The sequence below is a fragment of the Urocitellus parryii genome, chromosome 6 (genome assembly GCF_045843805.1).
Source record: "Urocitellus parryii isolate mUroPar1 chromosome 6, mUroPar1.hap1, whole genome shotgun sequence".
Lineage (NCBI taxonomy): Eukaryota > Metazoa > Chordata > Mammalia > Rodentia > Sciuridae > Urocitellus > Urocitellus parryii.
In genome coordinates, this window is record NC_135536.1 from 175,650,757 (window position 1) to 175,677,866 (window position 27,110).

The 27,110-nt window shown below is 46.9% G+C and overlaps 1 protein-coding gene and 1 non-coding gene across 3 annotated transcripts in view; one reads left to right on the forward strand and one right to left on the reverse strand.

Moving 5' to 3' along the window:
* The window catches only part of Snta1 (syntrophin alpha 1), a 31,089-nt gene extending 4,495 nt beyond the window's left edge, over positions 1-26,594 (reverse strand). The window contains exons 1-5 of one of the 2 annotated variants that reach the window (XM_077799570.1): positions 26,153-26,594; positions 22,081-22,266; positions 3,469-3,673; positions 365-572; positions 132-262 (exon numbers count right to left, since the gene is read on the reverse strand). In XM_077799570.1, coding sequence (XP_077655696.1) covers positions 132-262; positions 365-572; positions 3,469-3,673; positions 22,081-22,266; positions 26,153-26,462 — 1,040 coding nt within the window. In that variant the 5' untranslated portion in view covers positions 26,463-26,594. The remainder of the gene's footprint in view (positions 1-131; positions 263-364; positions 573-3,468; positions 3,674-22,080; positions 22,267-26,152) is intronic. The other variant, XM_026383219.2, reaches the window with a different exon arrangement.
* LOC113179006 (U6 spliceosomal RNA) lies at positions 8,742-8,845 on the forward strand. Its single transcript, XR_003300302.2, has one exon. It is a non-coding gene; the product is annotated as a U6 spliceosomal RNA (small nuclear RNA).
* Positions 26,595-27,110: the final 516 nt, after the last annotated feature.

The following is a 27,110-nucleotide window of genomic DNA, read 5'->3' on the forward strand; positions in this document are numbered from 1 at the left end:
CAGATACTTGCTTCAGATCACTTAGGGAATAACTCAGGGAAGAACAGAGCAGGAATGCATAGCTTCTGGACCTATCTGGAGCATCTGTCCCCAGGCTCTGGGTGAGTCACACAGTCCGTGCCCATGGATACCTGGTGGCAATGAGTGGGGCGGTCCGGGTCGGTCGGCTCAGGGCCTCACGGGTCTGAGGGAGACTAGAATAGAGGAGCAGCTCCTTTTCGGTTAGCAGGGCCAGGGTGGGGGCCATGCCCCCACTGGGCAACTGCGGAAGGATAGGAAGGGGAGAGGTCAGAGGGAGAGGAAGAGGGGCATTGGGAAAAGGCCAGTGTTAAAGTGAGGGCTACACCGAGGACCCGGCAGGTACCTGTTCCGTCAGCCAGCCAATCTGCTTGATGTCCTGGTTCCCAGCTGTGCCCGTGGCTGCCAGCAGTGCCTGCAGCTCATCCTTGACCCAGGGCATCAGCGCGTTGATCTGGGCTTGGATGGCACCAGCCCATGACCTGGCACCAGCCTCATCCTTGGCCCTCAAGAAGAGCATCTCCTGGCCATCTGCTGCACAGATCTCCAGATACCTGCAGGCACAAATGGAGCAGGGGAGGCCTGTCACTGGGCTTCAGCTGTCCAACCCTGAAGTCTGACCTAAGAAACCCAATCCACCACCAAACCAGAAGCAGCCACAGAGAATGTCCGGGAGAGAATCAGTAGCAGCGTTCAGTGCTGGGGCCCCAGCTCCAGTTGTTGGGGTCTAGGGACACGGGGCTATGTCATACACACACGTGTGCACAAACACACAATTACACTCAAACATGGGTTCTGGGGGACAAAATTTTTACTCTGAGTAATTATCATGCTCTTTTCTCCTGTTTTCTAAGGAAGATTCTTTTGCTGGACCAGCTCCCAGGTTCTCCTTTTGTATGAAACCAAAGTAGTGTGCATACTTACAAGGGGAAAAAACACGAAAGTGGTCAAGAGACCAAATGGACCTACATAATAAAGAGCTTGGGAAATGAAGTGGGGGTAAGGGAGGAGACACGGACATGTAGGCCGCTGTGGAGGGAGAGTTTCAGGGCACAGTGTGCAAGGCATTTTCAGAAGGCTTTGTAGGGCACTAAAGAGTCACTCCCCTTTGGCATTTCTGAACTAGATAGGGAGGGACAGAAGTGGAGGGTGGCTTACTACACCCCTTCTGCTCCCTTCACATCTGCTTCAGAACTAGAAAGCAAGGTACTTGAATCCCCAGCCTCCTCTGCAGCTAGGGCTGACCATGTGGCCCAGTTCTGACCAAAGAGACACACCTAGAAGTCTCTGGAGGACTGGAGATGTGGCTTAAGTGGTAGCGTGCTCGCCTGGCATGCGTGCAGCCCGGGTTCAATCCTCAGCACTACCCATATACAAATAAAGATGTTATGTCTGCCAAAAACTAAAAAGTAAATATTAAAAAATTCTCTCTCTCTCTTTCTCTCTCTCTATCTCTAAAAAAAAAAAAAGAAAGAAATGTCAAATTGTTAACTAAATATGTGCAGCATAGAAAGTATCAAATACATTAAAAAAAAAAAAAAAGAAGTCTCTGGAGAGGGTGACCATTCCAAGTGAAGGGCAGATCCATACCCGAAGACGGATTCCACCAAATCCATCCCTCCCTGTACACATAGTCCACTACTCCCAGCAGAAGTTGAGGTTTGTGTACCTTCTCCTAGACTTTGTGGCTTGGGTCAACAAAGAAAATATGGCAGAAGGGACACTGTGGAATTTCCAAGCCACTATATAAGAAGTCCAAGAGGCTGGGATTGTGGCTCAGTGGCACAGCACTTGCTGAGCACGGGTGAGGCACTGGGTTAGATCCTCAGCACCACATTTAAAAATAAATACCTAAATAAATAAAGGTATTTGTCCACCTATAATTAAAAATATGTTTTGAAAAAAGAGGTCCAGGGCTGGGGCTGGGGCTCAGTGGTAGAGTGCTCGCCTAGCATGCAAGAGGCACTGGGTTCGATCCTCAGCACCACATAAAAATAAAAAAGAAAGATATTGTGTCCACCCAAAACTAAAAAATAAATATAAAAAAAAGAGGTCCAGCTACCTTGAGACCACCATGCTATGAGGAAGCACAAGATAACTGTGTAGAAAGGCCAGATAGGAAGAGAAATGCTCAGTCAGCCCCCAGATGTTGGACCTTCCCACTGAGGAAACAAGAGGGCGTTACCGCTAGCTTGGCCTTGGAGCCACAGCAGACAGCAAAGGGAACAGAAGAAATGGCAGACTGCGCCGGCAAACTGCCAAATTGGAAGAAATAATAAATTGTTATTTTTGAAGGTACTAAGTTTAGGATAATTGGGGTTTTTGGGGGTGTGGTTGGTTGTTTGTTTTTGCTACTGGGGATTAAACCCAAGGGTGCTTACCACTGAGCTACATCCCCAGCTCTTTTTAGGTTTTATTTTGGGACAGGGTCTCACTAAGTTGCTTAAGCCCTCGCCAAGTTGCTGAGGCTGGCTTTGAACTCGTGATCTTCCTGCCTCAGCCTCCCAGGTCACTGAGATTACAAGTGTGTCACCGCGCTCAGCTGGGATGGTTTGTTATGCTGGAATAGATAGCTAGGCAAAGGCTTTTTTCTCCTTCCTGTTTGGAATTAGACAAAATGCTTGGAGGTATAGCCATCACCCTGCCTCCATAAAGAAATATCATAATAAAAAATGACAGAAAGCTGGGTGTGGTCGGGCACACCTGTAATCTCAGTATTAGGGAGGCTAGGGTAGGAGGATCCCAAGTTCAAGGCCAGCCTCACCAATTAAGTAAGGCCCTAAGCAACTTAGCGAGACCCTATCTCAAAATAAAACGCAAAAAGGACACATGATGCAGCTCAGTGGTTAAGCACCCCTGAGTTCAATCCCTGGTACCAAAAAATAATAATAAGGTGAGTGCCTTGGTCCTCGTCATAAAAAGAGGTGAGCAACAGGACTTTACTCAAAGGCTCTGTGAGAGGGAGATGAAATTGTGCCTGGGTACCACCAGACACAGTGCTGGGGAAACAGTAAGCACTCAGTCAATGCTGGCCAGGCCCAACCTTGTTAGTGAACAGCTGAAGGCTGCTCAGGTGTGAGGGATGACAACCTTCCATGGCCCTGACATGAATGCCACATCTCAGAACCTCCCCCAACGTGGCAGAGATTGGAGGGATCACTGGGCCCAACAATGTCATTTCACAAGGAGAGTCTAAGGGCCAGTGAGGAAAAGGAGCTGGGTCAAGGAGGACCAGGACTAGAACCCAGACCAAGGTCCTCCTCAGATGTGAACAGCCCAGAGGAAAATATGAGAAGCAAAGCACACCACTGTCCGTGACTTCACTCACACATCCATTCGACCCATTTCTTAAGCAGCTGTTATGTGCCAGCACTGTGCCTGCTACTTATCCGACCCAGAGGAAGCTCTCCTTTGATCTCACCACCTATCACCGCCTTAAACCAGCCTTACCTGGGCTCGGGGTCAGTGGGGGTGCACCTTCTGGAAACATATGCCATCTTCAAGGACACGTGTTTGACCTCACTGAGGTTCCGGGGTTGGGGACCAGGGGAGGAAGGCTGCCGCTGAAGGGGTGAGGACGGGGGTGAGTCCCAGCCAACCGAGGTCCCGCTGGCAGAGTTCTTGAAATATGGTGAGACCTCCTTCATGTACTTGACTGGTCAGGAGAGAGGTCAGCAGTTACCACTGTGACACAGGCCCCCATGTAGCCCACAAGTGTCACTAGTTAATTAAAAAGGTAATCCAGGGCACAGTGGCACACACCTGTAATCCCAGAAACTCAAGAGGCTGAGGCAAGAGGATCATAAGTTTGAAGCCAGCCTGGGTCACTTACCAAGACCCTATCTCAAAATAAAATAAAAAGAGTTGGGCTTATAGCTTGGAGGTAGAGCACCCCTAGTTTCAAACACCAGTGTCACAAAAAAAAAATAGTTTAACTTATGCCAGGTATTGTGGTGTATGCTTATAATCTCAGCAACTTGGAAGGCAGAGGCAAGAGAGTCATAAATTCAAGGCCAGCCCAGCAATTTAGTGAGACCCGTCTCAAAACAAAAAATTAAAAGGGCTAGAGATGTGGCTCAGTGGTAAAGTGCCCCTGGGTTCAAATTCCAGTACAGTAAAAAAATAATAATTTTTTTTTTAATTTTGGTGGGGGCCAGGTACAGTGGCACACACCTGTAATCCCAGTAGCTCAGGATTAATCAGGTGTAATCAGTCTCCAGAATAAAAAAACAAAGAAACAAACCATAGGTCTAAACCTTCCACTTTATGGTGAGAATTTAGTCACTTGGCCATACCTGCTGCAAAAAGCCAGCCTTAGCAAAAAGCAAGGCACTAACAACTCAGTGAGATCCTGTCTCTAAATAAAATACAAAAAAATAGGACTGGGGATGTTGCTCAGTGGTTGGGTGCACCTGAGTTCAATCCCCAGTACACACACACACACACACACACACACACACACACACACACACAAAATTGGGGGGGGTAGGTATCAGTGATTGAATTCAGTGGCACTAAACCACTGAGCCACATTCCCAGGCCTATTTTGTATTTTATTTAGAGATGAGTCTCACTGAGTTGCTTAGTGTCTCGTTTTTGGGGAGCCTGCCTTTGAACTCACGATCCTCCTGTCTTAGCCTCCCAAGCTGCTGAGATTACAGGCATGCACCACTGTGCCCAGCTAAAAAAATAAAAATTTAAAATTTAAAAAGGCGGGTTGGGGATGTGGCTCAAGCGGTAGTAGTGTGCTCGCCTGGCATGTGTGCGGCCTGGGTTCGATCCTCAGCACCACATACAAAGATGTTGTGTCGGCCGAAAACTAAAAAATAAATATTAAAAAATTTTAAATAAATAAATAAGTAAAATAAAATAAAATGAAATTTTAAAAGGCAGGGGATGGAGACTGGGGTTGTGGCTCAGTGACAGAGCAATTGCCTAGCAAGTGTGAGACACTGGGTTCAATCCTCAGCATGATAGGAAGGAAGGAAGGAAGGAAGGAAGGAAGGAAGGAAGGAAGGAAGGAAGGAAGGGAGGGAGGGAGGGAGACAGGGGGGGTGGAAGAAAAGGTATAAAAAAAAAAGCCAGGTGTAGTGGTGCACTCCTATAATCCCAGCGACTCAGGAGGCTGAGGCAGGAGGATTGCAAATTCAAAGCCAGCCTCGGCAATGGCAAGGCCCTAAGCAACTCAGTAAGACCCTGTCTCTAAATAAAATACAAAAAAAAAAAAAAAAAAGAGGCTGGGGATGTAGCTCAGCAGTAGAGCACTTGCCTAGCATGTGCAAAACCCTAGGTTACTCTACAGTACTAAAATAAAAAAGCTTAATTTATATCCAATATCACTACCTTATTATAAGCTAAAGCCTCTCTCAGGGCAGTGAGTGAGACAGGAAGTACTGAATGCCTACTCATATCCATTCACTTACCTGCCCCCTGGTTTATGGCCACCTGGCCACCTGTAGTGTAAGAAAGACTACACTTCCCAGCCTCCTTTGCAGCAGGTATGGCCAAGTGACTAAATTCTCACCATCAAGTGGAAGGTTTAGACCTATGGTTTGTTTCTTTGTTTTTTTGTACTGGAGACTGAACCCAGCACTTTATGACTGAGCAACACCCCCAGTACTCTTTATTTTTTATTCTGAAACAGGGTTTTGTTAATTCACTGATGTTAACCTCATCAGTGAATTAACTTCCTGCCTCAGCCTCCAAGTTACTCAGATTACAGGCGTGCACCAACATGCCCGACTGGATTTGGACCTTTGGGATGACTACTTAAGGAAAACAGACAGCAGCTGCAGCAAGACAGGGGACGAGCCTAAGGTGGGTATCAGGACATGTGACTGCTCTGTCATTGCCCTATTGCTTTCTCCTATCTCTTCATCCTTTGCTTCTGCAAAAAGGAGGTGTTGATCCAGCAACTCAGGAGTCTAAGGCAAGAGGATCACAAGTTTGAGGCCAGCCTCAGCAATGTGGCAAGGCCCTAAGCAACTTAGCAAAACCCTCTCCCAGAGTAAAAAATAAAAAGGGATGGGGATGTGGCTCAGTAGTAGACTGCCCCTGGGTTTGATCCCCAGTACTGCAGGGGGAAAAAGTTGGAATAAGATGGTCCTATGATATGGTCCTGAGTGGTAGCATATGCCTGTAATCCCAGCAGCTCAGGAGGCTAAGGCAGGAATATTGCAAGTTCAAAACCAGCCTCAGCAACTCAGTGAGGCCCTGTCTCAAAATAAAAATAAATAAAAGGGCTGGAGATGTGGCTCAGTGGTTAAGTACCAATTCCTGGTGAAAAAAAAAAAAAAAAGATTGTCCTATAATAGAAGCCACTCATTGTCCTCCAACATAGCGATAGCTTCTCAGCTAAAGACTTCATTTAGGGGCTGGGGTTATGGCTCGGCGGTAGAGCGTTTGCCTTGCATGTGCAAGGCCCTGGGTTCTATCCTCAGCACCACATATAAATAAATAAAATAAAGTTATTATTAAGAAAAAAAAAAGAAAAAGACTTCATTTACCAGGTTCCCTTACAACTACAAGTGCCCACGTGGCCAAGTCTGGCTAATAGGATGAGAACAGACACAATGTGTGTAGCTATCAGATTTTGCCCACTATAAAAAGGGGTGTGCCCTTCCCTTCCCCACTTCACCTTTTACTGTCTAGAAACCAGATTGGTGGAGCACTATCTTGACCATGAGGACATGAGCCATACTTTAAGGAAGTCCAACCAACAAAATAGAAATAAGCAGATGCTGATGTTTCCAAGGTATCATGGCAGACTTGGACTGTCAACTAAGAAAGCAAAAACCTTCATTCATACACACATACACACACACACACACACACACACACACACACACATATATGTATGTATGTATATGTACATATACTCTTTGTGTGTGGCGGGGGGTGCAGAAAATTGCACCCAGGGCCTTGTGCATACAAGACAAGCACTCTACCGAGCTATATCCACAGCCCAACCTTCTATTATATTTACGGCACAAGTTTATGGGTTTCTTTCTAACAGTAGCATAGTTTGTACACTAATCAGTATAGTTGCCCAGGGCTGGGATTGTAGCTCAGTGGTAGAGCACTTGCCTAGCATGTGTCAGGCACTGGGTTCAATTCTCAGTACCACATACAAAATATAAATAAAATAAAGGTTCATCAACAACTAAAATAGAAAAATTAAAATATATATATGATTGCTCAAAAGCCCTTGAAAGTCTGGCCAATTCCCACTGAGTAAATGCAGTAGTCACCTTGTGGATCAATATTCTCTAACAGAACCTTCTATTAGGATGGAAACGTGTAACCTATACTTTGTACCATACAGTAGTGACTACCCACGTGTAGCCAATGAGTACTTGTTAGTACAAAAAACTGATTTTTAGATTTTTATTTACTTTGTTATCTTAAAATTAAATTCAATCCTCCCTATCCTTGATTTTATCCTAATCTACACTTCAGATTTCTATTTTGTATTGAACTTGAGGCGTTTTTTTTTTTTTCATGTTAAAAAGATGAGCTGCAGGGCCGGGGTTATAGCTCAGTTGGTAGAGTGCTTGCCTCACATACACAAGGCCCTGGGTTCAATACCCAGCACCACACACACACACACACACACAAAAAAAAAAAAAATGAACTGGGCACCATGGCACACATCTGTAATCCCAGTAATTTGGGAGGCTAAGGCAGGGGAATCACAATTCAAGGTCACCCTCAGTAACTTGGCAAGACCCTAGACAACTTAGTGAGACCCTGTCTCAAAATAAAGATACAAAAAGGGCTGGGAATGCAGCTCAGTGCTAAAGGGCCTCTGGTTCAATTCCCTAGCATGAACAAGGAAAAAGAAAAAATTTTAAAAAAAAAAAGTGGTACTGTTTCAAGAGCCAAAAATAAATGGGAATTAGAAAAAATTAAATTCAATTAATGACACAGAAATAATAGCAACCACATTGAACAGAACAGTTCCAGAATACCTGCCCAGACCTGTTTCTCTGCCCACCTGACCCATAAAGTCCTGTTCTGACATGGGATCCTGCTAGCAAGGCCAGAGGTGAACACCAAAGCCACACCAGGCGATCCAGATTGAGACTGGAGAAGTCTACACTGAGAGCCTGACTGTCATCTGCTCTCTGGGGATAGAAAGAGAAGAAAGCTGCTCTGTAGAAAGAGACTGGTGCAGACATGATGAGAGATAGAAGGCAGGTCTGCCAGCTACCTGCTGACATTCTGGTTTCTGATGTCTGTCCTTCAGAAAGTTGGGTTGCAAATCCACTTGGGGTTCTGATATTGGGGGCCCCAGTGATAAGGATTAGGGTCCAACACCCTTGTAGAAAAGAAAAGGAGATCTCACCACCAAGGCAGCTGGAAGCCAAGGGCAACAGAACCACACAGCTGATCTGGGAAAAGCTTGGCCAGAGTCGAGAGTGTCAGGGACAAGCCAGCTTTCTTGAGGACCTACTACGTGCCAGGTATTGGCCTGGCCCTAGGACTAGATGGCAAACACCTGACATTTGTGCCACCACCTCTTTATCCTTTGCTCATGGAAGACATCGCTGATCAATCATAGTGTCATTACAAATCAATTAAATCAATTAATGCTGGTAATAAAACCTTTTGGACACTCTTGTTAAATCAATTAGATGGGTTTAATTGCAAATAATTGAATACACGATAATAGGGTCTTAACCAAAAAGATATTTATGATTTAATTTAACAACTCTTGAGGAGTGCTGGCTTCAGCAGCACACATACTAAAATTGGAATAATACGGAGATTAGTGTGGCCCCTTTGCAAGGATGGCATAAAAATTCATGAAGCATTTCCTATACTTCTTTTATTTGGTAAATTATGAACTGGTTTAAATTTGTACCGTTCAGGTACATTGGTTGTCACAAAACTGTACAGATTTCTATATTTTGGGTGGGAAATGTTTCCTTTCTCTATAATACATTGCTTCCTATCATGGCATTTAAAAAGGAAAAGAGCTAGATGCAGGGGCACACTCCTGTAATCCCAGGAGCTCAGGAGGCTGAGGCAGGAGGATCACAAGTTCAAGGCCAGATTCAGCAATTTAGTAAGGCCCTAAGTAACTTAGCAAGATCCTGGGGATGTGGCTCACTGGTAAAGCACACTTGGGTTCAAAACCTAGTACCAAAAATAAAAAAGAAGAAAAGAGGGGAGAAATACTGGGGAGTGATATTGGCCAAATTCTATTGTTATAGTGTGTGCATCTACAAATATGTCACAACAAATCCCATCATTATGTACAACTATAAGACACCAATAAAAAATGTGGAAGAAAAGAAAAAGAACTTGGGCTCAGAGATCTACAGAATATGGTCAGAAACTGCCGATATTGATGCTATAAATTCTAACTCTTTCCTATTTTTGTCCTTCTACCTACAAACTGCAAGACAATTGTTGAAACTTCAGGTATATTTTCATTTCAATAAAATAACTGTAAACAAAAAAAAAAGGAAAGAGCCAGATGCAGTAGCACATACCTAATCCCAGTGGCTCAGGAGGCTGAGGCAGGAGGATCGTGAGTTCAAAGCCAGCCTCAGCAAAAGTGAGGAGCTAATCAACTCAGTGAGGCCCTATCTCTAAATAAAATATAAAATAGGGCTGAGGATGTGGCTCAGTGGTTGAGTGCTTCGGAGTTGAATCTCCAGTACAAAAAACAAACAAACATAAAAATAAAAATAAAAAGTGCTGGGATGGGCTGGGGATGTGGCTCAAGCGGTAGCGCGCTCGCCTGGCATGCGTGCGACCCGGGTTCGATCCCCAGCACCACATACAAAGATGTTGTGTCCACCGAAAACTAAAAAATAAATATTAAAATATTCTCTCTCGGGGCTGGGGATGTGGCTCAAGCGGTAGCGCGCTCGCCTGGCATGCGTGCGGCCCGGGTTCGATCCTCAGCACCACATACCAACAAAGATGTTGTGTCCGCCGAGAACTAAAAAAAAATAAATAAAAAAATAAATAAATAAATAAAATAAAATATTCTCTCTCTCTCTCTCTCTCTCTCTCTCTCTCTCTCTCTCTCTCCAAAAAAAAAAAAAGTACTGGGGCTAGGGCTGGGGATATAGCTCACATGGCCAAGGCCCTGGGTTCTAATCCTCAGCAGTACAAAAAGGATATTAATTAAAAAGAAAAAAAAAGTGCTGGTCTGTAGTTCAGTGGTAAAGTATCCCTGAGTTCAATCCCTAGTACCAGGGGAAAAAGAAAGACAGGAATCTTGAGGAAGGGGACTCAGGATTGAGTCAGAGGCTGATGATCCTGGATTCTGGGCAGGCCTCTTTGCCTTCTCTGGTTCTCTTCCTCATGACCACAGCTCAAGCTGATCATTCCTTCTGGGACAAAACCCAAAGCAGGCATAGAGGAGACAATGCCTTCTCTCCCCACAATCCCCTCTTATCAAAAAGTTAGGAATTTCCATGAAGCAGCCAACAGACGTTTCCTTATATCTCATTGGTCAGAAGTGAACTGTGTGTCCCTGCTGGCCCAGTCAACAGAAGGGAATGATCATAAGCTATAGTTCTGCTTGGACTATGAAATCAGGTTTCTATTAGTGAGGAAGAGGAGGAAATAGTTCAAAGTGTCTACTACACTTCCCTGGGGGAATTTGGGCTCTTCTCAATTCTGATGAGGACAGTCTCCTCACGTCTAAAATGAGCTACTAGAAGACAGTATATAGACCAAGATGGTTAAAAGAGGGCTGGGGCTCAGTGGTAGAGCACTTGCCCAGCACATGTGAGGCACTAGTTTGTGGTGTTCGATCCTCAACACCACATCAAAATAAATAAACAAAATAAAAATATTGTGTCCTTCTACAACTAAAAAAAATATTTTAAAACATTTTTTAAAAGACGCTTAGAAGACTTGTTCAAGCCTGGTCGGTCTTCCTCAGCCACGCCATGCCCTCTGCTGATCTACTGGGGAGTGCCTGATACCTGTCAGCCTCCCTCTCCCCTCAACCACACCCAGGGCCATGGCCATCTGCTAGTTAGCTATCAAAGTCTCACAATTAAGCCCAGCATGTCCTGCCTGTGAGTGGACAGTCCAGGACAGGGTTAGGAGGCAGTTCTTGGCCCAGTTCCCTAGAACAACTCGATGAGAAGCTATTTCTGTCATAGGAGACACCACTAAGATTCAGACTTACAAACCCCAGCGAGGAGGATGAGAAGTTATGCTGAAAGCAAGGGCAGGGTTTGTTGGTTTGTTTGTTTATGTTTTATTTTAAGAATCAAGCCTAGCCTGAAGTTTGGGAACCAGAACTAAAAATGACTCACGTCAGCTGGACACAGTGGCACAAATCTGTAATCCCAGCAACTCGGGACACTGAGGCAGGTAGATTGCAAGTTCAAAGCCAACTTCAGCAACTTTGTGAGGCAGTAAGCAATTTAGGGAGATCCTATCTCAAAATAAGAGATAAAAAGGTCTGGAGATATGGCCCAGTGGTTAAGCACCCCTGGGTTCAATCCCTGGTATTGAAAAAAAAAAAAAAAAAAAGACTCATCACTGAAGCAGTGACTTACCTGGGAACTATTAGATTATATCTCAAAGGGCCATGGCGGGGGGGGGGGGGGAACACATCACAGCTCACCTGACAGCCAAAAACCATCTCCCTACTTTCTCCATGCCAACAGAGCCCTGGAAGCTCAGCTTCCCCCAACCTATAGAGAGAGTTTTGATTGGTCAAAGTTAATCGGGCTCATTCTAAACTTTTTGCTTGTGACTGGTTTGGAAAGGGGCAGATGATATAATTCTGGCCAATGAGATGTGAGGGAAAATACTCCCTTCCTTTTCTCTCTTCTAGCCTTGCCAAGTTGCTTGGGAGAGAACTTGGTCTGAGAGAAATGGTAACCAACATTTTCATCTAAAGGTTGGGGTGCACACCTGGAGGATGATGAAGCAGAAAGATGGACAGACCTTGGTCTTCATAGACCCTAAGACCCCAAATTAATCTACCTTGATCCATGCTGCTTCAAGATGTTCTAGAAGATGACATATTTTATTCAGTGCTTACATTTATTAGAGGGCGATAGAGAGAAGTTGATTAACAGGTACAAAATCATAGTTGTATAGGAATAAATTCAAATGTCCTATAGCATAAGAGCGTGACTATAGTCATCAATAATTTATTATATATTTCAACGTAGACAGAAGAGAGGACTTTGAACATTCCCGACACAAAGAAATATGTTTGAGGTCATGGATATGCTAATTATCTCGATTTGACTATTATTGAAATATCACATTGTATCCATATATATATACACACACTCAATTAAAATTTTTAAGAAGAGGGGGAAAAAATCCTTGAATTGGGCTCCTATTATTTGCACTCAAAAGCATCCTAGGCCAGGCACAGTGGCACATGCCTGTAATCCCAGGGTCTCAGGAGGCTGAGGCAGGAGGATTACAACTAAGTTGCTTCAGCAACTTAGCAAGGCCCTTAAGTAACTTTTGTGAGACCCTGTATCCAAAGAAAGGCAGGGGGCTTCTGGGGACTTAACTCAGTGGTAAAGTGCCCCTAGGTTCAATCCCCAGTACCAAAAAAAAAAAAAAGAGTCCTGGGTTGGGGCTGGAGCTCAGTGGTAGAGCACTTAACTAGCCTATGAGAAGAAGATCTGGGTTCCATTCCCAGTGCCACCAAAAAAACAAACAAAAAACTAACCATCCTGAATACTGCAGTCCCCAGTGGTGCAACTGTTGTACCTCCTTGCAAAAAGTCCACACTCCTGGGGCGGAGCCCGGGCTGGAGCTCAGTGGCAGTGCACTTGCCTAGCATGTATGGGGCCTGGGTTCCATCCTCAGCACCACATAAAAAATAAACAAGTAAAATAAAGGTATTATGTCCATATACAACTAATTATATATAATATATCTCCAATAAAAGTCCACGCTTCTCCCCTGCACCTTTACCCAACTTCAATGCCCTCCAGGACTTGCCCTGCCTACCTCCCGGTTTTACCATCTCCCACATCCCTAATCCCACTCTCTAATCCAATCAGACCATCTACTCTCAGCTCTCAGAAGCTATCCGTTTCCAAACTCCCGCACCTTTGAAAATGCAGTCCCCACTGGGATAGGTTCACTGAACAGAAGGAAGATGTCACAGCTCAGGATGCCCAAGCCCAGCTCACCTAGGAAGCCCTCCCAGGTGCTCGGTCTGGATCCATCCCACCCCTCTGCAGTTCCCAAAACCCACTCCCCTCTGATTGATTATGTGGGGTTCATGTCCCCCACCAGGCAGGAGCACTGTGAGGGCAGGGACCTCGTGTGATTCATTTCTATCTCCCTAGAATTCAGCAGGGATCTCATATGCTACGTGCTCAGCAAATGAACATTTGTCAATTTTGAAGCCAGAGAAACCGCTGAAGTCCCTGCTCACCCGGTCATACCAGACTGGGCCCTCCTCTCCTTTCCTGCAGGAACATGCTATAAATGGACAGCACACCAGACTGCTGGTGCCAGAAATGGGGCTTGGATTTCACAAACCAAGTGGCCTCACCCAGAGTGGGGGTGGGATCCTGGGGGCCCCAGCATGTGGCCATAAATAGCCCCACTCTGAAGCTTCCTCCCCACTGAGTCATTTGACTGGGCAGGGCGGGGCCGCCCACAGGCTTCAGCCTCAGGAGCTAAGGGCACAAGAGCAGGCCCACCCAGTGTCCACGCTATCCCAGCCAAGCCCTTGGCCCAGGAGCCTGGTAAAGCTCTCATGGGCACTTCCTTCCTTCCTCCTTAAGAGAACCTGGGGCAGACACAGAGGCCCCAATACCCAGGGACATCCAGCTTCCCCAAGGAGAAAAGCCAGGACCCGGCTCTGGCCCCAAGAACCAGGAAAGAGATTCCACTAGAAACGCAAAGAACAGAAACAGGGCAGGACCATTCATCCGGCCCAGTATAACTGAGGGGTATGGGGTCACAGGTGATGCTGAGAGAAGCAGACACATCTGCTTTGGCTCAACACAGCATCCCCAGAACTTATCCCAGGGCTCAGTGAATGTTGGTGACTGAATGTCCTGGCTTCAAGTCTTGGCTGCAGAAACACCTCTCTGCCAAGCTCAAGCTGTTCCTGGTCTGTTCAGTGGGTGGTCACTTATTTACTTCTGCTTGAAATTCCATGATCAATCCATTTGTTTACTAGTCCAGGGCCTCTTTCCTCGAACCCATGAGCACAGGAACCTGATCTCTTGCTGGCCAAGCTTCCATATGTACACCAGGTAATCAATGGAGAAGTCATTTCTTAGATAACGGAGATGGGGGTGGACTTAGCTCAGTAGTAGAGGGCTTGCCTAGCACGGGCAAGGCCCTGGGTTCAATGGCAAGTACAGGGAAGGGAAGAAATTTGCTAAATGAATGGACATTAAAAGTCCTAGGGCTTCTCAGCCTGGGGCAGGAACATGAAAAAGAATGTGGCTCTGGAGGAAGGCAGCCTTGGTTTCACATCCTTGTTCTATGATCCTGGACAGGTGACTTAACCTCCATGAACCCACATTTCCTCATTTTTAAAATGGGAGTAAAATTATATGTACCTCATAAGGTATTGAAAGACCCAATACCTATAAAGCACTTTTCCCCCCTGGCACAGGATGGTTCTTCAGTTGACAGTAGTGTGGTTATTACTTCTACTGCCATGTTTAGCATGACAATATGAAGAGACAGTCACAGGATGTGATGGCACAGAGAGGATAGGAATACAGGTCCTGGGATTTGCTCTCTGAGCCTCAGTTCCTTTGCCTGTATAACAGGTTCTGATACATCAGCTCTCTAAGCAAGGCACTGTGAGGATTCATGATCAGCTATCCACCACCTGCCCAGGATGGCGGAGAAAACTTGAGATTCCAACAGGCTCAGAGGAATGATCTTTAAGGATTTACTGGCCTAGCAAGGCTGGACTAAAAATAGTTCCTGGACACTGGCTGACCTGGCATCAGGGCTGACCAGCAAAGCCCAGACTGCCACACCCTGAAAAAATAAAATCTCACCTTAACACACCCTTTAGTATGGGCAGGGAGGCAGAGGACACCACCTATCAAGATTCTACAGCTAACACCAAGGCAGGGGGCAGATGCCTTAATCCCAGAAACTCAGGGGCCTAAGGCAAGAGGATCATAAATTCAAGGCCAGCCTCAGCAATTTAGTTAGCCCCTAAGCAACTCAGCAAGATCTTGTTTCAAAATAAAAAAATTAAATAAAAAGGACTGGGAATGGAGCTCAGGGGTAGCCCTGGGTTCAATTGCTGTTACCAAAAAAAGAAAAAAAAAAAAGATAAGCTTCCTAACTGTCAGAAACCACACATCCCTGATACCTACAACAAGTCCTGGCCCACAGAAGGGTTCAGTAAATACTTGCTAGATGAATTAATGAATCCCAGTAACAGAATATTATGCAACCAATAAAAGGAATAAAAAAGAGTCACATATCCTTGACTTATTAATTGATAAAAACATACATACAGAGGAGTGACATGACTTTCCATGGCACATGTCTATAATCCCAGTGAAACCAGGAGGCTGACGCAGGAAGATTGCAAGTTCAAGGACAGCCTCAGCAATTTAGCAAGGCCCGAGCACTTAGTGAGACCCTGTCTCAAAATAAAAAGGGATGGGGATGTGGCTCAGTAGTTCAGCATCCCTGGGTTCAATCCCTGGTACAAAAGAAAATTTGAAAAGGACCCATTTCGGGGCTGGGGTTGTGGTTTAGCAGTAGAGCGCTCGCCTAGAATGTGCAAGGCCCTGGGTTCAATCCTCAGCACCACATAAAAATAAAGATATTGTGTCCCACTACAGCTAAAAAATAAATATTAAAAAAAAGGACCCATGGGCTGGATTGTGGCTCAGGGGTAGAGCGCTCGCCTAGCATAGGCTGGACCCGGGTTCGATCCTCAGCACCACATAAAAATAAAGGCATTGTGTTGTGTCCCTCTACACCTAAAAAATAAATATTTAAAAAAAGGGACCCATATCAACTCAGGAAGCCAAGATTCAGAGTTCTAGGATATTAGCAAAGGGAGAAAGGAGCACTAATTGAGTGCTTACTACATACCAAATACCAAGTTCATCTTTCTCAAACAAATCTTCACCTAATTTTACCAATTCAATGAAATGAATTTATATCCTTGTTTAATGGATGGATAAACCCAGCCTCAGAGGGGTGACATGACTTTCAGCACAGTATAAATAGTTAAGACCACGGAGTTTGGCTTCTGAGAGATCCAGCTGAAATTCTCTCTCTGCCACTGTGTGACCTGGGACAAGTCACCACCTGAGTTCTCATCTGTTTAATGGGATAAATAATGTGGGGGTGGCATTGAGGATTCAATGAAATATTACATGAAAGACACTTAGCACAATGTCCAGCACATTGTAGGTGCTCAATAAATAGTAGACACTCTTCTCCTGATTATTATCATTGTGATTTTCTCCACCACTATAATAGCCAGGGTCACACAGCTCACGGGTCAGAGCCTACCTCCAGAGGTCCACTGGCATTTTAGTTGAGATCTGGGGATCAGGCCAAGGAAGGATTAGGCCAAGTTTTGACTGTGGCAAATCACATGGTCCAAAGTTATGTGTGTGTGCAGCCAAATAAATGTTTCCTTGAGAACAATGGTCAGAACAACAGGTCTTTGCAGCCACCAGAGACCTGGGTGGGGGCTCCATTCATGCCTACCGGGGCAGGGCTCCCTCAGGTGCCTCAGGGGCCCAGCATACTTGGCTCAGCTAAACAGGGCGACCCCAAATTAGCTGCGTCTCACTTTTGACAGCAGTAAGGTATGGAGCCAAACCATGGGCAGGACACCTGGCAATGTCCATCTCCCAGAGAAAGGACAGGCAGGGCACTGGCCTCAGAGTTTAAAGACTCATAACAGAGAAAAGCTCGGGAGTAAGTCAAGCCTCGTGTGAGCTTTGAGCCTCTTCTTCTTCTTCTTTTTTTTTTTTTTTTTTTTTTTGGGGGGTGGTATACTGGGGAATGAACTCGGAGTCACTCAACCACTGAGCCACATCCCCAGCCCTATTTTGTATTTTATTTAGAGACAGGGGCTCACTGAATTGCTTTGCGCCTTACTCTTTTGTGTGTGTGTTGGGGGTTGGGGGGGACCAGGGACTGAACACGAAGTGCTCTACCACTGACCTACATCCCCAGCCATTTTAATGTTTTGTTTTGAGACAGGGTCTCACTAGGTTGTCCTGGCTGGCCTGGAACTTGCAGTCCTCCTGCTCAGCCTCCGGAGTACTGGGATTAAAGCCATGTGCCCCCACATCTGGCCCAGATGAAGTTTTCAAGCTTTGTTCAGAATAAGTGGTTTTCAGCAAACATGGTGGCACATGCCTGTAATCCCCACAGCTCGGAAAGCTGAGACAGGAGGATCTCAAGTTCAAAGCCAGCCTCGGCAACTTAGCAAGGTGCTAAGCAACTCAGACCTGCCTCTAAATAAAATAAAAAATAGGACTGGGGATGTGGCTCAGAGTTAGAGCACCCCTGCATTCAATCCTTAGTACGAAAGAAAGAACCTAGGTCCCCTCCAGAGAGGCTCCCAGGAACTCTGTTCCAGATTAGGGCAACTGCTGAACCCTGACCTTCTCCCCAGACTCCCTGAAGTCTTGAGGACCAGGCACAAGCCAACATCCCCTGTCCCTGTGCTGCAGGTTTCCCACATTGCTCCTGCAATCTTATCTGTCAAATGGGGATGAAAGCAATTCCTATTACTCTACAGACTGTTTTATTTATTTATTTATTTGTTTGTTTGTTTGTTTATTTATTGTACCAGGCATTGAACCCAGGGGTGTTTAACCACTGAGCCACATCCCCAGCCCTTTTTAATATTTTATTTAGAGACAGAGTCTCACTGAATTGCTTAGGGCCTCACTAAGTTGCTGAGGCTAGCTTTGAACTTGTGATCCTCCTGCCTCAGCCTCCTAAGTCACTGGGATTACAGGTGTGCACCAGCGCGCCCCACTCTACAGACTTTTATCATGCACATGTATTCAAAGGTTACTACATGCTCATGTCTTTTAAAAGCCCAATTTCTGTGTAGGATGTACTTCTAGTTTGTACAAAGCACTAAATTAGCTTTTAGTATTATCTTTTAATGCACAACAGGCTCACTTTGATTACTGTCAGTGTGTCCAGCCACACTGGAGGAGGGAAGAGGGAAGCGCATTTTCCTCATAGACATCCCTCCCTCTTCCCCGAGGCCTGGTCTCCAAGGGCCCGGCTGGGCCTGGCAGGCGCTCTGCACACACAATGGGCCTCTCTAAGCAGCAGGCAGAGTCATGCTGGCTGCCAGCTTGCACCCAGACTCTGTCACAAACACATCCCTGCAGCTGAGAACAGGCTCTGAACGTTTGTGCAAATCTCTGACCTAGCAGAGGAAAGGTCCCAGCAGCTGGGCTGCTGAAGCACGGCTAAACCCTCAACTTAAGGAATGAGGGCTCTGGCTAGCACCTGGAGTTTGCTATCGAGACCTGTTCTTCCAGGACATTCTCCAGGGATTCTGTACCTACCAAGCCCCAGGCCCCAAGAAATTTGGCCAAGCTGCCTTGCCAAGTTCACATCCAAAGGACAGGCCATTCTTCCATGGCTCCTTGGAAGTGGCCTCAGAAACAGGTCGGGAGTGAAGAAATTCTGAACCATGTGGATGTGATGTGCTCCAGAGGGAACCTCGGCCCAGAGGGGCTCCCAGGAACCCTGTTCCAGATAAGGCAACTGCCGAACCCCGACCTTCTCCACAAACTCCCCGAAGTCTAGAGGACCATGCACAAGCCAACACCTTCCTGTCCTTATGCTCCAGGTTTCCCACATTGCTCCTGCAATTCAGAGATTCTTCATTTTATTTAATTAATTAATTTATTTATTTATTTTTGTACCAGGGATTGAACCCAGGAGTGTTTAACCACTGAGCCATATCCACAGCGCTTTTTTATATTTTATTTTGAGACAGGGTCTTGCCAAGTTGCTCAGGACCTCACCAAGTGACTGAGGCTGGCTTTGAACTTGCAATTCCCTGGCCTCAGCCTCTGGACCTGCTGGGATTACAGGTGTGCACCACCATGCCCAGCCCAATTCAGAGATTCTTGGGCCCAGTTCCTCACCCCACACACCCCACCCACCAGCTCTTAGTACTGCCTTAGGTGGAATTACTTCTATCTGCTGGGCCAGGAAACCAGGTCAAAAGAGAATTCAGCCAGGCCAGTGGCACATGCCTGTAATCCTAGTGGCTAGGGCAGCTGAGACAGGAGAACCACGGGTTCAAAGCCAGCCTCAGCAAAAGCAACGTGCTAAGCAACTCAGTGAGACCCTGTCTCTAAATAAAATACAAAATAGGGCTGGGGATGTGGCTCAGTGGTCAAGTGCCTGAGTTCAATCCCTAGTAACCTCCCCTCAAAAAAAAAAAAAAAAAAAAAAGAATTCAACTAAGAAAAAGCTGGGAAAAAACAACAATAAGACCATAATCTCGGAGCTGGGGCTGGGGCTCAGAGGTAGCGCCTGGCATGTGTGAGGCACTGGGTTCAATTCTCAGCACCACATATAAATACATAAATAAAATAAAGGTCTATCAACAACTTAAAAAAAAAAAGACCATAATCTCCTTCCTCTTCTCTAGGTCTACAGAAAAATCTACCAAGAAATGATCTTCTTCTTGGGCTGGGGATGTGGCTCAAGCGGTAGCGCACTCGCCTGGCATGCGTGCAGCCCGGGTTCAATCCTCAGCAGCACATACCAACAAAGATGTTGTGTCCGCCGAGAACTAAAAAATAAAATATTAAAAATTCTCTCTCTCTCTCTCTCTCCTCTCTCACTCTCTCTTTAAAAAAAAAAAAAAAGAAATGATCTTCTCTTTGAAAAAATCTCAGAACATATAAGTTAGAGACTGAGAGCTGGAATGGTACACTGGTACTTCTCTTCCTTACAGCATCTGGGGTAGACATTGCTAATCAACTCCAGATCGTTTCTGCTGAGCCCAGACAAGACCTCCCAAACCTCCCAAATATGGGACTCTCAGTAAGCTACCAGGGGAGCTAACACTCTAAATGAAAACTGTTGGATGTCTCTTCTGATTCATCACAGTGCAGACAGTATTTTAAGAATTGATTTTCAGTTTGCAGGGAGGAACCAGTGTTTATGTTTTGTCTTCCCCAAAAGCCTGGGTCTGGCTGTACTTCTGACCCCAATGCTCTATATACCAGGCAGGAAGTACCTATTGATGAATGTTTCTTGACTTAGTGGGAAGAAATGGAGTACTTGTGTTACAGGGAAAGTCTGGAAATCAGCTCCTAAAATCAAGAGATGCTTCAAGTGTCAAACATTCAGAGATACTTCCTTCTCAAAATGATGTACATGCTAAGTACCCTGACATAGATGTTCTCAACTTAAAGATAAGAAGGGTGAAGGGATCTCAGTGTGGAATCGACATGTGGCTACAGGCCAGGCATGGAGACACACCAGCGTCCCAGCTACTAGGGAAGCTGAAGCAGGAGGATCAAAAATTCAAGACCAACCTGGACAACTTTGTGAGATCCTGTCTCAACATAAAAATAAAAAGGGTTTTGGCTGCAGCTCAGTGGTAGAGGGCTTACCTAGCATGTGCTAGTCCCTGAGTTTAATCCCCAATACCTCAGTAAAAAAAAATAATAAAAAAATAAATAAAAAGAAAGAAAGAAAAGAAACATAGCTACCGTAGAAATTTTACCATCTGTAGACTAAATTTTCAAATAGCAGAAACTAAAAAAAAGCTTTCAAGTCAACTAAAATTTGACATTTCAATGAATGTCAATTGTTTTAAACTGCACTGCTGGCTATAATTATCAAAGTAATAAGGCAATCTGGGGGAAAGCCTCTTACATTCATATCACTTATGTATGACCCTGTATTTGACTTAGCTATTAAAAGGTGAGAGGTAGAGGCTAGGTGTGTGGCTTGGGAGCAGCACACCCCAGCACCCATGAGGCCCTGGGTTCAGATACATAATGTGATTGATAACACTGAAGATTTTAGGGTCCAAAGCTCTCAAGTCAGCCCTTTTTAAGTATGAAAAGAAAATGCAACAGCAGCATTTATAGATATTCCCAAAATATAAAAATAAAACAAAATCAAGTGGGAATTAAGGTCATGAGTGTGCCAAGATCACCAGAGGCCCACAGCCTGTTTGCTTCGGTGGCCTCTTGGAGGGGAAACCAAGGCAACCTAGCGGGGTCTGGACCTAGGACTCAGCTGAGCAGCTCTGCTGGCCCTGGCCTCTCCATCAGCCGCTGCCACCTCCCTGTGCCTATTCTGGGCAACGAGCCAAGACACATTCCTCAGGCCCCCATGGCTTCCAGAGCTGGCAGAGTAGAGTCAGAGGAAAGGGCTGAGCAAAGCAGAAAGCTCCTGACAGAGATGGCAAAGACAGACACAGGGCAGCCACGCAGGAGGCCCGCCACACCAGTGGGGAAACTGAGGCCCAGAGAAGGCAAGAGTCTCATCCAAGACCACACAGGGACAGTGGAGAATGCTATCCCGCCACAGTTCCTGCCACCAAACTCATCTCTATCCTTGGAGGAGGGATTTGAGGTCTTGTTACCTAATGGCCAAGTTCTCCCCAAGAGGAGAATGGATCTCAGGATTTTAGGGCCCCTGTGTGCTAGAAGAACCAAGAGTTCAAAGCTCCCCAGGCCCTCTGGGAAGGAATCTCAACTGTCCCTTCTCCAGTCCTCACTCCTCTCCCTCACTGGGTTGTGCATCCCACCTTGTATCTTTTGTCTTGAACAAAAACCCAGGAAGGCAAGAGCTATAACCCCATTTTATAGACGAGGAAACTAAGGTTCAAGGAAAAGAAGTGACTCATCCAAGGTCACAATGCTAGCAAGTGGGTCAAAGGAACTGCAAACAGGTCTGCTTAGCTCTGTGCTCCACCAGCCCACGCTGGCTCCAGGCAGGTTCCCAGGTTTGGTCTCCGTTTTCTGCTACCTCCCATCCCTCTAGGCCAGGCTGAGGCCGCCTCAGGCCTGGGGAAGAGGGGAAGGAATTCAACACCCATGCCCAGCCCTCCGGGCTCTAGACCCCAGAGCTCACCCTCCAGCACCACCTCCTTGCCGGTCTTCTTGAGGGCCTGCACCGCCTCATCATGGGTGGCAGAGGACAAGTCTTCACCATTCACCGACAGGATAGCATCCCCCACAAAGAGGGCCTCCGTCTGGTCCGCTGCCAGTCCCTTAAAGATCTTGGAAATGAGAATGGGCATCTTGTTCTCCCGGCCTCCTGCACAGGCACAGAGGAGGAAGAGAGTGAGGCAGACACTCCAATAATTAGGAGTCACACCAAGGTAAAATTACTTCTTCTTCTTTTATTTATTTATTTATTTATTTATTTTTTGGTACCGGGATATAACCCAAGGGTGCTTAACCACTGAGCCACATCCCTAGCCCTTTTTTATATATTATTTAGAGAAGGGTATCACTTAGGGACTTGCTAAGTTGCTGAGGCTGGCTTTAAACATGGCAATCCTCCTGCCTGAGCCTCCTAGGCACTGGGAAGGTAAGATTACTTCTGAAGGGCTCCCTCGGTGCCCAGCCAGTGCTGGATCTTTTGGTTAAATGTTTGCATGTTCACCACTGTTGGAGTAACTTCAATAGTTCTTTCTTGAGTTAAATATTTTGGATTTTAATCAATTTTCCTACAATGTGGAAACTCGCTGAAACCCTCTGATCTGGAATTAAGATAGAAGACAGTGATTGCTATGGCCCCAAATACCTCCTCAGCAATCATAAAGTTTTGCAATCCAAGCTTCAGACCAGAAACCAAGGCCTAAGATACTAGGGATTTCAGAGCCTATCTGAATTTCACCTCTGATGCAAACAACTCTAATACATTTTACTGAATTGCTTTATTGCTAAACTCTTTTATTTTTTAATTGTCAATGGATTTTCTATTTATTTATCTATTTATTTATATATGGTGCTGAGGATCAAAACCAGGGCCTCACACATGCCAGGCAAGTATATTAACCACTGAGCCACAAATCCAGCCCTACTTAAACTCTTTACTTTTTTTTTAAAGAGAGAATGAGAGAGAGAGAGACAGAGGGAGAGAGAGAGAGAGAGAGAGAATTTTTTAATATTTATTTTTTTAGTTTTTGGCAGACACAACATCTTTGTTTGTATGTGGTGCTGAGGATGGAACCCGGGCCGCACACATGCCAGGCAAGCGCGCTACCGCTTGAGCCACATCCCTAGCCCCCCTACTTAAACTTTTTTTTTTTTAATATTTTCTAAGTTGTTGATGGACCTTTTTATTTTTTATTTATTTATATGTGATGCTGAGAATTGAACTCAGTGCCTCACACATGCTAGGCAAGTAGTCTACCACTGAGCTACAACCCCAGCTCCTAAATGGCTTTTTAAATAATAAATAGTAAGAACAGCCAGGCCTATGGTGCATGCCTATAATTCTAGCTACTGGGGAGATTGAGGCAGGAGGATCACAAGTTCAAAGCCAGCCTGGGCAACAGTGAAACTCCATCTCAAATTGGAGAATACAAAAGGGCTAGTATGTAGCTCAGTGGTAGAGCACTTACCAAGCATGCTTGAGGTCCTGGGTTCAATTCCAGGACTACCTCCCCCCCCAAAAAAAGTAATAACAGATATCAGATCACATGAGTTCAGCCTAGTTACACATGTCAAGTCTATAATGTACTAAATGCTTTCCCTGTTGTCCCTCCACATCTTCACAACACCCCATCAACAGGCAGTGTGGAAACAAACCCCTTGACCAAGGTCACCTAGCTAATAAGTGGCAAAGCCACCAAGTCTCCTGGCTCCAGAACCACACTCTTAACCCTATGGTAGACTGCAAGTCAGGCCCTGAAATTTCATACTCCTGGCCTATCCTAAAGATCAGGAACTAATCACTAAGAGCAGAAGGTCATTGTTCCAAGGTCACACAAGTTGGTGGCAGAGCTAGAAGTGGAACACCTCTCCTGATCCCCACACAGGCCCAATAGTTAGCTCAAGGCCAGATCATGATTGACAAAAAAAAAAAAAAAAGCTTGAGGGGCTGGGGATGTGGCTCAAGCGGTAGCGCGCTCGCCTGGCATGCGTGCGGCCCGGGTTCGATCCTCAGCACCACATACCAACAAAGATGTTGTGTCCGCCGAGAACTAAAAAATAAATATTAAAAATTCTCTCTCTCTCACTCTCTCTCCTCTCTCACTCTCTCTTTTAAAAAAAAAAAAAAAAAAAAAAAAAGCTTGAGATCTATGAGCAGAAGGGATTTCTATTTATATCTGCCCTCCCCTACCTAAAACTAAGAATGTGGGCAGGGATGTAGCTCAGTGGTAGAACACTTGCCTAGCATGCACGACATAAGAAAAGGAAGGAAGCCAGGGGTGAAGGGAGATACAAAAGGAGATAAAACTAGGGACTTCAGTTTAGTTTAAAGTTATGATATTCATGGCTGCCTTGGATTCAGCTGGACCCCAGAGTGTAGATCACCAGGGTGACAAGAGCCCCGTCTCCATCCACAAGGAATTGGATCGAGCTGGTATTTCCCCTAAAAGCCTCCTAAAAGTATCCTCACATCCATCTGTAAATGCAGAGCTGGGGAGTAACTTTGTGTGCCCATGGAAAGATCCTGCTCCCCTGAGAGTCAGTTTGCCCATCTGCAAAATGGAACTTTATATAAAGTTTCTTTCCAGCTCTGACACTCTGAGTGTACACTTTGGGATGGGTCTGTTGCCCTATCCCATGCTAGAGTTTGGGGGTTAGATGGGTGTCCACTCTCTGATTTCCCCCACTTCCCCCATTAGACCCTGTGGGTTAGCTGCCTGGGGATGTGTCCTTCCACTGGGAAGAACCAACTCCTATATGCTCTCTAGGGGAATCATAGTCTGATAATTAAGGTTCAAATCCCAGCTCTGCCAATCACGGACAGTGGGATCCTCTGAAAATCATTTTCCTTTTCTGAGTCTCAGTTGCTTCTCCTGCAACATTGGGATTATGTCCACTACCGTTCATCACTTGTTGCCAAGATGAAGTAGATAATGAGCCAAGTGTACTTTCATAGCACTCAGGACATAGTAGAAGCATTCACTATCATTCCCGCCCCCTCACCCAGGCCAAAGGGTTTGGCAGCACCAGTGAACACAGCCAGCACCAAGCAGGCAGCCTGGGAGGGGACAGTGCACAATCAAGGTGACAAAAGGACTGACACCCTTTCCCAAAGCAGCCTGCTGAGACTGGAGCTGGGATTCTGACTGGCATATGGACAAGAATGGTGAACCCAGCTACTGGGGATATGAAGGAATTTTAAGCACCGTGGTTAGCTTCTTTTGAAGTCCCTCCTGGCCTCCATGTTCCTCTCGTCTAACAGCAATAATAAACCAAGCACTTAATATGTGCTGGCCCCATTCTCATAGGAACCTCACAACTCTATCATCACCTTCATTATACAATTGAGGGAACTAAGTTTCAGAGATGGGAAGTTACTTGTCCAAGTTCACACTGCAACCCTGGACTCCAACTCATTCTGGTTGACCCTAAAGAAGGCTGTCAGTCTTAGGGGCTGAGAGCTCTCCAGGAGGAATGGCAACTCTCCATCCTGGGTAAAGCAGAGATGGCCAAGTCAGGAGTCTCAAATCCAGTTGTCACAGCTCCCTGCCCAGGTACAGAACCTTCCTGGGGCCTCAGATATCTAGGTCCTCTCTGGCACCGCCGGCATCACCTGTGCCTGCATCTACATCTTCTATTTGAGCTTCCCAGACTCCTCACCTTGCCCCACCTTGGTTCTCCCTCTGGGACTTGCCCCCAGGCCTCAACCCTCTTGCTCCCCTGCCTGCTTTTCTGGGGCCCCTCTTGTCCTTGATGCCCACCCTAGCTTGCTCCTTTCTGACTCCTATGGCTCCTACCCATGTGTCCTTGGCGCACCCGCGATCTCCTCCACAACTGTGCCTGGCGTGGCACCCTGAGACCCCCTCCGACCTTGGTGCTCTGAGTGCCCTGGGTTCCCTCTCTCTCCTTCGACTCCCCTTAGCCCCAGACAGAAGGCCTCCAACTCCACGTTATCCGTGCACTGCCAGCCCCTGCGACCCCTGCGCCCTCGGCGGCCCCACAGACACCGCTACCCAGTGCCCTCAGTGCCCCGCGCCCACCTTTGATGCTGATGCCCAGCCCGCCAGCGTCGGCCTTGCGCACCGTCACGCGGCGCCGCTGGAGCAGCAGCGCTTCGGGCAGCTGCGGGGGCGCTGCGCCCGGCTCGGTGGCGCCGTTGAGCTGCGCGGGCTCCGGCTCCCGTGGAACGCCGGGCTCGGGGCCGGGCTCGCCGTCGGCGGGGCTCACGGTCAGGGCGTCCTCGGTCAGACTGAGCAGCACCCGCTGCCACCGCTCGCCGCTGGCCCCCGAGCCCGCCCCGGCGCGCAGCTCCAGCAGCCCGGTGCGCGGGGCACGCCTGCCTGACGCCATCTTCGCCTCCGAGCCCCCCCGGCCTCCGCGCTCGCCCGGTCCCGCCGCGCCCGGCCGCCTCCGACCGAGGGCCCAGGGTAGAGGGCAGCGGGGGCCCGGCTGGGCCAGCCGCCACCCTACCCCGGGCTGCTGGAGGCGGAGCTTCGGGGGGCGTCACTGGCTCGGGGTGTGGCTAATACCCGGGGGCGGGGCGGGGCGGGTCCCCCTGCCGGAGCGAAAGGCTGGGACGAGGCCCGGCAGCCTAAGGACGTGGGGCAGGACCGCTTGGAGGGTGGGACTAGAGGCGTCGGGGCGGGGCCACAAAGTAAGAGAAGGAGGCCGATGAGGGGTGGGTGCTGGGTGGGGTCTCGGGGGGCAGGGCTTCGTGTCAGGGGCGGGACCAGGGATCCCGGGACGGAGGCTCGGTCCTGGGAAACGCTGTCAAAAGACCCAAACCGTTGCTCACGGTCTTGGAAACACAATGAAAAAAAGCCAAACCCTGGGTCCTGGTGCGAGGGGTTGGGCGTCTGGGCAGAGCAACGTGTGGCGGAGCGCTGAGCTCCAGGGACTTGGCCGTCAGGTTTGCTAGTCGGGGAGTTTTCAGAAGTTGGTTTCCCATTCTGGTGTCTGGGCTTCGGTCTATTTGCCTGACTTAGTGTGAGGTGCAGC